Here is a 16,568-nt window from a genome sequence, read left to right as displayed (position 1 = left end):
TTGTGTGAATTCAGCTCCACCTTGTGGGCAAAGCAAAAGCTATGAGACTACATATGAGTTAGTTTTGCCTTTTGGGGGAGATATTTTGAGGATTTTACTGTTTAAAACAATTTATACCTTCAATGATGACATTTTAACCCTTTGTTTGCACTGGGAAATGCATTTTTTTTAAAGTTGCATAATTTAAATTTTGGAGCAAATCCAGTGGTATGGCACTCTGATTTTCTGCTGCTAAAGGGGACACACCCACAGGCTACTAACTTCTTAGGTGAGATAAGTAATCCTTACAAGAAGGTATCAGTTGTAGCAACTGATGATAGAGTTGAAAAACTCTTTTTGACTGCCTGGAAAAACTTCACTTTGTAATGCCACTATAAGAAGCAAGAGTGAATTTGGGGCAGTAATAAATAAAGTGAAAACAGAATCCTCTTAGTGAAAGAGTGAACAAGGAGCAGCCCACACTTAAGGATCTGAGAGATCTGCCAATATTCACACACACATTTGCATATTTATCAGGTGCCCCACTCTTTCCTGAATTAATATTGGCAGTGGGGGGAGAATCTAGAAACCAGAATCTAGAAACAAGATCACTGAAAAATATATTTAAGAATCTAGAGATGTTCAAGAAGATATACCACAGAAAAGGGAAGTATTATCCTATGTTTACAAGAAGAATCAAGGTCCTAGAAAAGGAAACATGCAAGCGGATTTGTAGCTATACCTTTTTTTTTAATGGTTCAGTAATCCCTTTGCCAATAAACTACAAAGGGGCACAGGTGCAGACTCCATGGGTACTCTGGGGCTCAAGCATCCACCAAAAAAGATTAGTGGATGCTCAGCACACATGCAGTCACGCTTGCAGACATTTAAAAAAATGCACTTTACTGGAAGAAATAGTGAGTTACTTCAACCCAGCTCTGCAGCGTCTGTAAAGATCGGGCACTTCAGCAGGGTGCTTTTAGCTAAAGCTGATTCTATCAGCAATTAGGTAAAAGTGCCAAAATAGCCCCACTAAAGCACTCGATCTTTACAGACACTGCAGAGCTGCTGCCTCTTCTGGGCATGCACAGGGCTTGGCACAGGAACATGCCATGTTAAAAGTAAAGTGATGGGTTTTAGGGGGTGTTTTCAGGTCTGCAAGCACCCACCAGCAAAAAACAAAGTTGGCACCTATGCAAAGGGGAGTTCTTGGACTGTTACCTATGTTTATTCTAAGCCGGTGTGTCCAAGAATTGAATCTGTAACCAAGGTTTATTTGAATCTGTAACAAAGTGTCCTGCCTCTGGAGTCAATCAGTCAAGCAGTTCCTGCAAAGGGTTAAAATACCAACAAAAAAGATGTGATGGGGGAGAGGTTATGGCAGCAGACCCTGAAATAACAAGATGGAAAACTTCTGTAATAGTGTAGGGTGCAAACATGAAATATTTTGTTTGATGTTTTGCCTATCTTAGGTCAAAATACAAAGCCATGCAGTGAATGCGATTGGTTACATTAGTGAGTCCTAGGGAGACATACAAACAGCATATACAGAGGTGTTGTTAAGAAACTTTAATAGCTTTTAATAAAATTCAGTTAGTGAATACAAAAATACAACAAATAATATCCTACATATAATTGTATGATATCACACAATAAAACAGTATCATGTTGTAAGAACTGGGAGATACCAGCACCTCTTTCAGATTTCTTATTAAAAGAATGCCTGGAAATAAGATAGATAGATAGATAGATAGATCTATATCTATCTACAGTACAGTCACATCTTACGCGGGGGTTACGTTCCGAGGACAGCTGTAGTTGCAATTGCGTATAGTTGAAATCGCCAGGCTTCAGTGCCAAGCAGCCACCACTGCAGGGCCTGGACAAGGCGGGCGTGGCACAGTGTGGCACTGCACAGCCCATGCATGCAGTGCAACAGCTGCATCTTCCACACTCACTCCTCGCCCCTCCCGTCCTCCACCGCCTCGTCCCACATAAGCCCCCCAGCCATGCCAGCGTGTGCAGGCAGTACCACGCAACGCCACATTATGCGCCATGCCCCGCCTGGCAGCCAGCCCCAGCAGCCAAGCGCATATAGTTGAAATCGTGTAAGTTAAATACACATAAGATGCAACTGTACTGTGTGTGTATACACACACACACACACACACACACACATACATATATATGCACACATATAAAAAGAATTTTGACATTCTTTGTTTTGCATAGGCACAGAAAACTGTAGCGTCCATGTTTCGTTCACTAATTTCCAATTACTCCAACTCCGGGCTTCAGACATTGGGAATAGACTCTTCAGTGACACAGCGAGGCATACTTCAGTATCTGGCACTGCTTGGTAATTGATTCCAAATGTGTAACAAGAGGAGAGACTAGGTAATTATAACTCTTTTTCTTTAGAAGTAGCTATTTTGGCTTGTGTTATCTGACACTAGCAGTCCTACAGGGCAGTGGTTCTCAACCTTTTTTGTACCAGGACCCATTTGTAAATATCGATGGCCAGTCCCAACCCAGTGCCCCTTACTCCCGACCCTCTACCCCCCACTACCAGGCCCCAGCCCCTCAGTGTTTGGGGCAAGGGGTGGGTATGTGGGGCATGGGGGACCCCAAGCAGCTCCTTGCAGGCCAGAATTCCCCTTGTAGGCCAGAACTGCAAGGAAAAAGCCACAGTTTCCTGAGTTTTTCTCCTTTAAAGGAGAATCCAGTTTGTTGATCCATTTTTTAAGTTTGTCCACAACCCTTTCATATACTCTTGCAACCCACTTTTGGGTCACAACCCATGGGTTGAGAAACACTGATATAGGGTACCCTTTGGTTTTGTTGCTTACTTCAATCTCAAAAATATTGACAAATCAATAATAGCTTCTTCACTCTACAAACATTTCAAAGTGCACACCCTTCATGTCCATGTGGTGTTGGCTGCCCAGTGTATTATTATATAAATTTTAACTAGCAATATAGAAGTTATACATAAACTGATTTAAGTAATCAGAAACTGGTTTAAACCTGTAACAGAACAGAATCTCAGTGCACATAAACCAGTTTCAAAATGACTGAAGCTGGTTTAAGGTAAACCTGGTTGAACGTAGTCTCAGACTTAACTGATTTAGGTCAAACCCATGAGCGATGGGTGCCACCTTAGTCAGGGGGGCATGTGCCCCTCCCCCCCACAGTGACCAGTCAGAGACCAGGGAGAATCCCCCCCCATGGCCAATCTCACTGACTGGGGGAATGGGGTTCCCCTGCAGCTGATGGTGCTGACCGGGAAGCAGCCCGCACTGCTTCCGGAAGTGGCTGCAGTGCTTCATCCAGGTGCTCCCACTCCCCAGCCAGCGCTCACAGGGGGGCACTGGTGCTCCCACCTGCCCCCCCTGCCCATTGCCTAAGTGGCAGGGAGTGCAACCTGTCTGGGGGTGCACCAGGACTCTCAGGAAGTGCATGTATACCCCCATGCATCCTCTATGCATTGCCACTGGTCAAACCAGTTTATGAAACTTCTGTCTCAGACCTCTTCCTGGTTAAAGTTAAATCAGAGTCCCCTAGCATCCAAGGATGCTTTGCAACCCTGGGATGGGCTGTTCTGCCTGCTCCAGAGAGCAAGGTTGGCCCCACCCCTCTTCTCCCTAGCCAGAGCAGTGAGAGGTGGCTGAGAACGGGATGTGAGTCAGAAACCCAGTTGGGGACCACAACAGGGTCTGCCTGGGTGGGGCACAGTCCCTGCCAAGCTATTGCCAACTCAACAGTGGAGCAGAGGGGTGGGGGGCAGGGCTGAGGGTAGCGGGGGCCAGAAAAACAGCCTGAGAGGGACTGCCCCTCAGTCTCTGCTCCCAGAAGGCATCTGCTGTGCAGAGGCATCCCTCTTCCATTCAGCTTGGACTCTCTGGCATGCAGCCAGCCTGGGCTATGTGACCGCTTCCTCTTTCTGCTGCCCCTGAGGTCTCTGGGATTTATAGTCCAGACTTACAGCAGCAGGACTCTGCAGGGTTCCTCATCACTTCCTGTTCCAGGTGCCTTTAGGATTTGTAGTTCACAGTCACAGCCAGCAGGACTCCGTAGGGTTGTTTCCTTCTGTTACACACTCATGTCACATTTCCAGTGCACACAAGGCATTACATTATACAGTGCATACAAGGCTTTCTCTTGTCTTTTTGGTTTATTACATTCTATTTTAAGTTAGACTAATTTGTGTGTGCTCTCACTGTGTTTCACTGGGCTGTATCTTGGCTTCGGTGAAGATTTTTGGTTGTTCTATGTTGTGTGCTTGAGGTTGCAAATTGCTGTGTTCAATACATGCTCACTTTAGAGAGAGGACTATTCTTGTTCAAGCTTTTATGAAGTCAATGTCACCACCTTTTTCTCCACCCACCCCCACCTCAGCCTGGCAGGGGCTTCCCCCTGCCCCCACCCTGCCCAGGTAGACCCTAGCTAGCGCAGGGCTGGGGTCTGGCCATGCCCCCTCCATTCAAGCAGGGAGGGGAAGCCTTGGAGTTTCAGTTCCTTCCCTTTGGCAGTGACTGGCAGGGTGGAGGTGTGCTCTAGTACCCGCCATCCCCACCCCCCAGCTTCTGGCCTGAGCCACTGCAGGCATGTGGCTACATTTCCTGAATCAAAAGTGACTGTCTGTTCACTTGCTTCTCAGTTTAAGCTCTGCAGCTTAGCCTAACCTGCAAAGACTAAATTGATTCAACCTCATGCTTTTTGACTGTCTGTACTTAGCCTAATTCCCAATTACTCCAACTCCAGGCGTCAAACATTGTTGATAGACTCTTCAGTGACACAGTGAGGCATACTTCAACATCTGGCACTGCTTGGTAATTGATTCCAAATATGTAACAAGAGGAGAGACTAGGTAATCATAACTCTTTTTTCTTTAGAAGTAGCTATTTTGGCTTGTGTTATCTGACACTAGCAGCCCTATAGGGTACCCTTTGATTTTGATGCTTACTTCAACCTCAAAAGTAATGATAAATGAATAATAGCTTCTTCACTCTAAAAACATTTCAGAGTGCACATGTCCATGTGGTGTAGGCTGTGTATTACTATGTAATTATTATTGTGTATTATTATACAATTATCTTTAACAAGCAATATAGAAAAATCCTTCCTGCAGCACAGCTCATCATATTTTGTGCTTGGATGTCACAATCTTTGGCTTTTCTATTTATCCCTAATATTGATTCCATTTATAGTCATAAACCCCCATTCCTAGGTAAAAAAAGATTATTTTGGAGTGTTCTTCAAGTGGTGCCAAAACTGGCAACCCTGTAGTTTTGTCAATGGATTGAATGTAATTCTTTAGGTTCTTGATGAATGTGTAAAGGGTGTTTCTGAAACTGTGTCAAGTTTTAATCACTGGGCAGAACCTGTCTAGATCTTGATCATGCAGAGGACAGGGTATTACCTAATTATATACCTATCTAAAATGTTTTTCTGCTGCTGAAGCCCCTAAGAGGGCACAGGAAGCTATAAAACGTGCAAAGCAACTTTCAGGTTTTGCTTGAAGTATGCTATTTTGACCATCAGAAAATGTCTTATTTCTGGATCAAGAAAAAATAGAAGATCAAAACAATAATTACATATTGTCAAAGCAAAAAGCTATAATGGACAGAGAAGCATAAAGAATAAGAGCTGGTCCATTAGGGGCAGGCTTTTGAATTGTATAATCCAGTTATTTACCATGACTAAGGAGTTTCTACATGGTTAGGAGCATACATGGTAATGAATATTGGAATTGTTTTCACAGCACTATAATGAAGAGCAGACATGAGAACAAATTAACCTCCATTGGGGTAGTTTCTCTAAAGAACAGATAACCGTATAACCTATCAAAAGAGCTTAATTATTGGCTTTCAGAACTTAGTAGCATAGCTCTCTTGAAAGCAATTGGACAAATCCCTACCACATCATATAACTATTTACCTTCTACAAAATGGTTGTACATACCCTGAGTGGAGACTGAGTGGAGCACTCTGATATAGTAGCATTTAATACTTATTTTGCACAGCTTCAAATTTAAAGTCAAGATGCATATGAAGTAAAAGCAATAGCAAAACAGTACATGCATGAACTGGCAGATATTTTAGGATTGCGGTAGCTGAGACAAGGAAGGGGAAAATGTTATGTCTAAAAACAGTTTATGTTGGAGTATTTTCAGTGACATGTATAGCAATAGGAGATAGTGGTAGTGTAAGAGCAGTGTTGCAGCTGTGATGGTTCAGAAATTAGGTGATTAATCTTTCATATTCTTGCCTCTTACAGTAGGGCATAGTGAAAGATTAATGTTTAAATAGCAGATAATGATTCCTGCTATCTTTAAGAAAGCAACAAGGAGTGGTATTTTACTAAGCAGATTCATTTTAATAGGCAACATCCATAATCCATATACTCTAAAGGCTTGCAATCATGTATATATAGTTATAAAACCAAAACATGAGTGTTTGCCTATAATGGTGATATACTGAAGTAACTATTTGAAGAATCATTCTTTTTATTTAAAACAGATCCAATATTTATTATAGACTTTATGTATAAACTAATTCAGTATAGGCAAAGCAATCCAGTATAATTAGTAACAACAAATCAGATCACTAGCCTATGAAACTAACACCAATGATATTACTACAAAGAATGGTAGGAAAAATTTTTACAAGTTTTTACTTGATTGTTCACTGGGAGGTAAAGTATTTTTATTTCCTAGATTCAGAAAGTAATATTATAAATTGCCCTTGTTGTGAAATCTGTTTTTGATATCTGATTCTTGTTTTCTAATGTTGATATCATATAAGCAAATTGGATATAATCTCAGGTCTTGTCAATGAGAAACATATTTGATAGTACATCTCTTTGTGGGACTGTGGCTACTTGCCTCAAGCAAAGTGTTCTTGTGGGTATGCTTTGGGAAGAAAGTAGTTTCTGGTATATCAAACATAATTATTCTGGCAGTTTGAATTAGTGCAAATTTCAGGTCTTTATTCTAATTAACATAAATTAATACCCAACGCTTTTTATTTTAAATCAAGTAAGTTTAATGAAAAAAGAACATCTAAAAAGCTGACCTAGAAAATTTTGTTTGTTCCAGAAAAAGTAATTTAATAGCCTTGTAATGTCCATAAGTACAGTATTATATCACAGCAACCACTACTGAACTCATTGCTTAATGTATGTGCTGTGTGAAGCATAACTTTAAATTTCCTGAATTCTGTGCATTTTAAATTACCAACTATTAAACTTCATTAGGATAATTTTGGAGATCTAAATAGATCTTTCTCCAGTACAAACAAGAGCCAGACTACAACATCAATGGTTTTACTCTGACATACAGCCACAAGATACAAAAAATGGGAAGCCTCTCATGATAATACAGTGTATATTATCATAATAAGCAAAAAGCAAGCGTTTGTTGGTGTCAACAAGACAACTCTAGGTACTATAATATGAGAAAAGGACCTGAGGGTAACAGTGGACAAGAAATTGAATATAAGCCAACAGTGTGACCTTGTTGTGAAGGCTAACAGCATACTGGGCTGCATTAGTTGGAGTGTTGACAGTAGATTGAGAGAAGTGATCATTCCCCTCTATTCAGCACTGGTGAGGCCACATCTGAGTACTGTGTCCAGTTTTGGGTCCCCCACTATAGAAAAGATGTAAACAAATTAGAGTTCAGCAGAGGGCGATGAAAGTGGTTAGGGGGTTAGAGAACATGACTTATGAAGAGAGGCTGAGGGAGCTGGGCTTATTTAGCCTGGAGAAGAGGAGACTGAGAGGGGGTTTAATAGCAGCCTTCAACTACCTGCAGTGTGGTTCCAAAGAAGATGGAGCTAGACTGTTTTCAGTGGTAGCAGATGATAGAAAAAGGAGCAATGGTCTCAAGTTGCAGCAGGGGAAGTTTAGGTTGGATATTAGGAAAAACCTACTCACTAGGAGGGTAGTAAAACACTGGAACAGGTTATCCAGAGAGGTTGTGGAATCTCCATCCTTGGAAGTTTTTAATACCAGGTTAGATAAAGACTTGGCTGAGACGATATAGTTGGAAATGATCCTGCTTTGAGTAGGAGGTGACCTCCTCAGGTCCCTTCCAACCCAAATTTTCTATGATTCTATGGGCATTTATAGACATGCTCCAGGAGGTGCAGTGGGGGTGGGGGCAGTGCTTTTATTAGTTCCAAGAGCCATGCTAATTAAAAGTACCTGGAACGTCATATGTATCAGTGTTCCCATGCTGAAAAATGGCAGTGGGGCTCTTTGAACTAAAGCTTTTCAAACAAGCTTTAGTTTAAAGCACCCCACCACCATTTTTCAGTACAGGGATACTGATGCACATAATACTGGTAATTAACACACTCCAGCAGATTCAGTTAATCAAGTCTGCTCTGACACGCTGTAATTACAGTACTTCAGAGCAACCTCCCTACACATATACAGGAGCCCTATGATTCTGTGACTATCCTTCTATCTTACATGCCTTGGTTAGCAGTAACATACTTGACAAGGTTGTCTTTTACACTATAATAAGTAGGCTTCAGTGCAACACATAGTAATAATGAATAGGGTAATTCACACCTCTTTCAGAACTTTTGTTTTAGCCTGTATTAAGACTCAGGCAGGCATCATTCCCTGTAATTGATTCATGTTTTCAAGGTAACCCTCAGGATGGAAAGAACTAGAGATTTAAAGTTTTTAACCAAAACCTTACATTTGGGACTCAAGATACAGTACTGGCTTACCAGGCCACCATGCATAAGCACGCTTTGACCTCAAATATATCCATTATAATCCCAATTGATGATTTTTTTTTACATTAACCCAAAGAGAACATTATCAAATGGTACACTGGCAGATTTCTGGCTCTAGTAATTGTTAACTGGATATAGAACTGTTACATGTTGCTCTGATGATGTCAGCAGTGGATAGAAGTAGTGAGGATCTTTTTAACTTCTCTCACTGGTGAGAAAAGACGGCTATAAATAGATGTCTCCTTTGACACATGCCAGTAACAAGTAGAGCCAGGGATTCTGATCCCAGGCTTCTCCTGCACCAGCAATAAGGTCTGATGGGATCTAATGTGCAATCCCACAATCGCACCTCCTGCTAGGCATGTGTGGCATGGCAGGATGCATAATTGTATGCATTGCACACTAGATCCTGTTGCAGCTTTTACCTGAATATGTAGAGAGGCCATCACAGCCATGTCCTGGAAAAGTGTTAGCAAATTTTATTCAGAAGAACTTGAAGTGAGACAGTAGATTTCTGCATCTCTAAGATCCCCAGACAAATGTGACACCAATTTACAGCTGGTAAAACATTATATTAATATTACTACAGTATTCTGTAGTTATTATTACTATAGAAATATATTATTATAGTATTATTATTACTAGCATACTATCAATGACTACCATAAATTTTAAAAACATCTACACTGACAAAACAAAATATGTTATATATATGGTGCTGTGAAGGCACATTTTAGGGTTCAGCATGTAGTCTAATTTTTGTGCTCAATCAGAACAAACCTTATCAGTTGCACCATTAGCTCTTTTCAAATCTGGATCTCAGACTTCTAGCAAATAAGACATAAATGTGGCTACTGCGCCTCAAAAGAGTCTTGTCACTGAGAAGCTCCAGAGCTGCTTCATCCCTGATCTTTTCGTAAATACTACTTAAAAGCTATTGAAGATCCTCAATGAAACATCACGACAAAACATACCTTAGTATAGAACTTACGAACACGTCAATCCACTTGAGTTAGGAAGGTGTTTTCTCTTCTTCAAAACGGGGGGGGGGGGATAACTTCCATAGAACTGATCAATTTTTACGTAAGTCTTGAGGGTGAAATCCCTTTAAAATTATGTTTTCTAGCAAGCCTGACCCTGTTAACATCTACTATCAGAAACTGTGCTTGCTACCTTAGTTCCTATAATATTGTTTACAGGACTGAAACCCACTACCTGAATATGTTCCTGCCTAATTTCACCATGATTTTAATCTGAATGAAAAAAAAACAAGTGAATGTTGCCTATTAGAAGCCTGGTTTTCTATAAAATGGGTTGAAATTGGTTTTGACAAGTTTAAGTATTTTTTCTGTCTCTCTCTCTCTCTTTTGTAGATGACAGTCATGTCCCATTCAAAGGATCTCAAGGATGATTTCCACAGTGATACAGTACTTTCCATTTTAAATGAACAACGCATTCGGGGCATTTTATGTGATGTCACTATAATTGTAGAAGATACCAAATTTAAAGCCCACAGTAATGTTCTGGCAGCTTCAAGCCTTTATTTCAAAAACATTTTTTGGAGTCGTACAATCTGTATTTCTGGGCATGTGTTAGAATTAGATGATCTCAAGGCTGAGGTGTTCACAGAAATACTTAATTATATTTACAGTTCCACTGTAGTTGTAAAGAGACAGGAGACAGTAACAGATCTTGCAGCTGCAGGGAAAAAACTGGGAATATCATTTTTAGAAGATCTTACAGATATTAATTGTTCAAGTTCCCCCTGCCCATATGGATTCTGTATTACTGAAAAGGGATCAGTCAAAGAAGAAAAAAATGAAAAAAGACATGAAGACTCAGCTATGACAAATGGGCCAAGAATCACAAATGCATTTTCAATTTTTGAAACTGAAAACAGTAATAATTTGTTTTCTCCACTTGACTTGAGAGCAAATTTTAAAAAGGTATCTGAGCCAATACAAGCATCCACTGTCGGCCTTGATAGGGATGATGTGTGCAAAGAAGCGGAGCCAGCCAGCACATTAGCTGAACATTCCTATGCAGTTTCTTCTGGGGGTGATACTTTTCAAGGTACACCTTTTTTTGAACATGACAGTAGTCCTGCATATAAAAAGGGTGAAGACAGTTATGAAACACTTCAGACAACACCTCTAGTTCAACTGGTAAAACAGACATGTAGTACACCAAAGCTGGCCTTTAAACCCCAGTGTACTAGTTTGGCTGTAGCAAAAGTGTCAGCCCCCACAGTAACTGAAACAGAAGGTCAACGTGAAATAGTTACTGATCAAGCCATTATTCCTTTTCCAAAATCTCACAGTAAGACAGGAGATTTCCTTTTTTCCAGAGAAGAGGAAAATAATTCTACCAGTATCTCTGGATCAGTAGCAGCAGTTGTTCCACCTGTTTACAGCTGCAACTGTTGTACTAAATCATTTGAAGACAGAGCCTTACTCAGTACCCATCTTCAGCTTCACATGCAGCATCAGGAACCTTTCATATGCAAATATTGCAATCAACAATTTGCAAATAAAAACAGGCTGGAGAATCATGAACAGACCTGTGTGAGATCAGGCAGTATATCTGTTCACAATGGGAATGAGCAAAATTTTTCAGAAGATTATACCCCTACTGATGGAAGAAATGGAAGGTCATATGCAAACACAGAGCATTTGCTGTCTGAAAACAATATTACTGATTACTCTACTGCAAGCTGCGCTTTGCCAGAAACAGACCATTTGATAAAAGTTGTTGACGGGCAGATATTATACACTTGCATTGTGTGCAAACGTAGCTATGTAACATTATCGAGCCTTCGAAGACATGCAAATGTGCATTCATGGAGAAGAACTTATCCTTGCCATTACTGCAACAAGGTGTTTGCATTAGCTGAATATCGGACCAGACATGAAATCTGGCACACTGGGGAAAGGCGGTATCAGTGTATCTTCTGCCTTGAGACTTTTATGACCTATTACATACTCAAAAACCATCAGAAATCTTTCCATGCAATAGACCATCGGCTTTCAGTAAATAAGAAAACAGCTAATGGAGGCTTAAAGCCAAGCATGTATCCTTACAAACTTTATAGGCTTCTACCTATGAAATGCAGAAGGCTGCCTTATAAGTCTTACCGAAATCCTTCATATGAAAATGTGCAAGCAACTAACCAGGTTAATGAAGCAACTTCTACCACCTGCTTTATTCAGAATTCTCTCAGTGCTGAACTACCTTCACTGAATTTTCAAAATAATATTTTAACAAACAATACAGCTGTCTCCTTGGATACGTCTTCATGCAATGATGCAACATCTTCTGTCAATACTGAGCATGTTTCTTCTTGGGGAGTAGGAGTGTTAAATTCTGACCTTAAAAGTGACTTTTATGCTGTAGAAAAATCAATGCCCACAGATGCAAATGAACATGATACTGGCTCTCAGGAATGCAGTTCCTCCATTCTGTCTTTCAGTAATGTGAATGAAAATTCAACCTCTGTTATCAGCTACAGCAGTTCTGCACCCTCTGTTATAATGCACAGTAGCAGAGTTTCAACAGTAATAATGCACAGTAATACAGTCACTTCGATAGCATGCAGTAAGACAGGATCCTCAAACAATACAGCGAATCAGATCATAAATGATGACTATAAACATGGGTCAGATAATTATGGCAAAAGCCTTACTAAAGCAAAAACCATTAAAGATAAAAAGAAAACACTTCTGTATAACAGAGGAGAAACAATAGAGGAGGTTCAGTATATCACAGGACCTGGAGGTTCATCTAGTAAGACTACAAATATTGTTCAAGAATCTAGTAAAACTGAAACCTACATTGCAAAACCCGCCTTACCTGGAACATCTGCACATAGTAACGTTGCTCCTCTTTGTCAGATAACAGTAAAAATTGGGAATGAGGCTATTGTAAAAAGGCATATTTTAGGTTCAAAACTGTTTTGTAAGAGAGGCAGAAGATCCAAACGTGAGTCTAAACAAGACAATCTGCTTCAGGAGACTGAAACGGAGAGAAAAGAACAAAGCCCACCTAGACTTTTCAGTCCAGAATGCATGGAACTGACTGAACTGTGTGATGATGTAAGTGATCAAGATTCCACTGACAAACCCTGGAGACCTTATTACAATTACAAACCAAAAAAGAAATCTAAACAACTAAGAAAAATGAAAAAAGCCAAATGGAGAAAAAAGCATGAAAACAAGACCTCCAGTACTGAAAGTCAAAATACATGTGATAGAGAGTATGGACTTAGGAGCATTACTGAAGAAAAAGGCATCAGCCAAGAAGAAAGTGCAGAAATGCCCAATCTTCACTGTGAGCTCTGTGAAAGAGAGAAATCTTCCACTGAAGAAAGCCAGGAACATGTACATTTGCAAGTAACTACTTCAAAGCCTTATATTTGTGAATTATGCCAAAAGCCATTCCAGAGCCCATCCACACTAAAAATGCACATGAGATGTCATACTGGGGAAAAGCCCTATACTTGCAAAACCTGTGGAAAGTGTTTCTCAGTTCCTGGAAACTTGCAGAAGCATGAACGTATTCACCTGGGTGTTAAGGATTTTGTCTGTCAATACTGTAGCAAAGCATTCACTTTAAATGAAACACTCAAAATACACGAAAGGATTCATACCGGAGAAAAACGCTATCATTGTCAGTTTTGCTTACAGAGCTTTCTGTATCTTTCTACCAAAAGGAATCATGAGCAAAGACATGCACGTGAACATAATGGAAAAGGATACGCTTGTTTTCAGTGCCCCAAAATTTGCAAGACAGCAGCTGCTCTGGGGATGCACCAAAAGAAACACCTCTTCAAAAGCCCAACTCCACAGGATAGAAAAGAGTATTTATGTAATGACAGCTCTAAACCTTTGGAGAATCAACATTTCTTAGAAGCAGATGGGAATGAAGTGATTTCTATACAGAACGTGTCTCCAAAAGTCATACTCTGAGTGACAGTTCAAAAAAAAGGGTGGGGGGAATCATAAATATAGCGAGAGACAGAGACTTAGGTACTGAATGGGGAAAAAAATCAAACTTGTGCAAGTTGTAAAAATGAAGATGACGTATCTTCATCCAAATGGTTCATATATTAGTATATGCAAAAAAGGGGGGGGGAAGCTTAACAACAAAGATAGGAATATTTGCAATAGTGCTAATTCAAAATGATGAAGAACAAATTCTGACCTAAAATATTTTTTTTCCATGGTGGAGGGAGATAATATTTAAACAGAAGAAAATAGTATGTCTAATCAAAACCCTTCCATATGATGTTACAACTAACTACCCATTGAACTGTGTTAAATATACTGTATCAAAGTTGGAATCATGATGGATATAATAAATATGTAGGTTAGGAAGAATTTATCATAAGAGCTTCTGTATTTCATTTGAACAAATAAACAAATGTACCTAATGGCAATATGTTTATAAGGTAAACAACATTTAAAAAAACATGTATACATCATCTTAAAGTAAATACAGTAAATGTTTTATGAACCTGAATAAATTAAAATATAGCTCAGTTTTGGAAGACTGTTCCAAACCTTTTAATGCATACAGCATAAATAAACCCTAATTTACACTGTCCATGTTCAACTTTACAGTTATATTGGTTAGCAGTGGTTCTCCGAGAGACAGTGCAGGTTGGAAACACCACTCACAATACCCATGGTATTCAATAAAGGCTCACCTCAGTTAAAAATACTGTTTTCCAAGCTACATAAATCTTGGAAGTCCCTACTATAAATGTCATGGTAGACCAGCTCCCTAAACAAAACTCAATTGCTTCATTCTCATGGCATGGAGCTATGGAACGATCTTGTTTAAGAACACGTATAAAGAAATTCTTCACTTCATGGTGGCTCTTCATAAAGTAGCACTTGGAGAAGTCACTGATTCTGTTCTAGTAAACTAATTACTAGTATTCTGAGATTTTTAGTAAGGGAATGCAATTCCCTTCCCCTCTAAGTAAAGATTAGTCTTTATGGCTGCATATTCAGAATCTGGCCCAGTTCCCATTCTGGATTGACTTTGCTCTGGTTTAAGTGAAACTAATTGCTGGAGTCCATGTGCTTCTTAGCCCTTGTGGGACCGGATAGACCTATATCATTTAAGTATATTCCCAAACGTAAACTACAAATGCCATTTTGCTATCCTAAAATCCTAGTGAAGGCCTCAGCCCTCCTGAGCATCCAGTGACGCACACCGGCACTCTGAGTTATACCTTTCTGTGGGTTCTCCAAACTTCTTAAGTCCTGTAAATACAGCGTGGTGAACTTAGCAAAGAAAATATCTAACCTCCAGTCTGTTATGAACGTATCAGAGTTCCAGATCTCTACAATGTGACACTACCCAGAGATACACCTCCCTTTATTCTGATTTCTCCCCTTCTGTGAATCAGACATCTTAATAGAATTTCAGATAAGGCAGAGTCCACATTTTTCTCCTCTCTCGTTCTTTCTTGCTTGGTTCTCCAGCTTGTGAAAACAGATCCCTTCAGTTCCTTCATTAAATAGTTTGGCCTTTTTTGCTTGTGCCTTCCATCTGAGAAATTCTCACTCCCACCCACAATTAGGGCTCTGTGTAAAGAATTCATTGGCCCATGGCAATGTGCCAGTAGTTAAAAGACTGTCAGAGCGGATGGCCCTATGATGTTGCAGCCAAAGCCCTGATAACAATTAGAGCTTGAGAGGGCCATAAGTTACCAACAGCTGGCGGAGGTTGGCTCAAAACCAGTTTTACTGTTCTGTTTTGCCAAAACCAAAAAGATCTAACTCTGAAGAAGGTAGGGAAAAGTAACTTTGTAAAAACAGCCAAGGAAGACAATAACTGCAATATGATAAACGCCCATAATACTGTGTCTGCATTATCCAATTATTCATGTATTTTCAACTCTACAGTATTATAAAGAAAAGGAGAGGACAAAGGATAGCAAACCTTGTCTCCATTCTGTGTACACACAGCACAATATTTGTTTACTTATTGTGTTTAGGACATTGTAGAAGAAATAATAGCTTGGGTATGATAAAACTGTAATTGTAATGTTAATGCAGTATTGAATTAAGTAATAATATACTCCAGTTATTTATTCTATCATGGATGAATGCTATGAATCAATGAGAGTTTTTTTGCTTCATAGCAGCTTTGGTTCCAGACAACTGAGACTGAGAAATAAATGCAGTACAATTGTGATGAAATGTAAAAGAAAGTACATAGTGATATTTTCTAAGTGGGTTTGTATGCTGACAAATTGAAAACCAAAGCAAATAAGGTAGAATATTTATACATGAAAAGATAATTTTACACATATTTTATATAACTGTATAGTTCACAAGAAAAACTATTAATAGCTTGTGTTAGGCTTGGGGGGTTTGTATATTTTGATAAAAACACAATGACTTTGTTATCCTGAATATTCTTTACAATTTATAACAGAAGTTTTAAGAGGGCAATGTCATGTTTTAGTTAATTGTGGGACTTTTATTATAAGTAACATGTTGAAGTAATAAGTCAAGTACTAATGACCAAATTAGAATTAAAATAAGTGTAAAGAGTGGAAATATTGTATGTTGTCTAAGACTGTAATTTGCTATATAATAGCATCTGTATTTTTGTTTAGAAATTATTAAATGAAGATGTTAAGGCTTGGTTAAAAAAGTCTAATTTTATTTTTAGAAAGAGTGATTATAATTCTGGTTTTGCTTGATTAAAATAACTTGTTCCTATTTTTATAAGTCTCTCCATTTTATTATGAAACTTTATATTTATTATTTTTTATAATTTTTATGACCAAGAAATTCGTATTTCCTGTTTTATTCATCT

General features: G+C 39.3%; 1 protein-coding gene across 2 annotated transcripts; it reads left to right on the top strand.

Annotated features, from left to right (window-relative positions):
* The first annotated feature begins 2,253 nt into the window (after positions 1-2,253).
* ZBTB38 (zinc finger and BTB domain containing 38) lies at positions 2,254-13,853 on the top strand. 2 transcript variants are annotated; one of them, XR_002100650.1, is made up of 2 exons: positions 2,254-2,376; positions 4,744-4,843. XR_002100650.1 is itself a non-coding variant. In XM_019533003.1 (2 exons), the coding sequence occupies exon 2, from the start codon at positions 10,106-10,108 to the stop codon at positions 13,694-13,696; it is 3,591 nt and encodes a 1,196-aa protein (XP_019388548.1). In that variant the 5' UTR covers positions 2,254-2,376; the 3' UTR covers positions 13,697-13,853. The 2 variants fall into 2 exon arrangements, 1 of the variants encoding a protein (XP_019388548.1); XM_019533003.1 differs by lacking the exon at positions 4,744-4,843 and adding an exon at positions 10,106-13,853.
* The last annotated feature ends 2,715 nt before the right edge of the window (positions 13,854-16,568 follow it).

This window comes from Crocodylus porosus, unplaced genomic scaffold (genome assembly GCF_001723895.1).
Source record: "Crocodylus porosus isolate Cpor-Errol unplaced genomic scaffold, CroPor_comp1, whole genome shotgun sequence".
NCBI classification, from domain to species: Eukaryota; Metazoa; Chordata; order Crocodylia; family Crocodylidae; genus Crocodylus; species Crocodylus porosus.
This window is presented reverse-complemented; position numbering and strand designations above follow the sequence as displayed.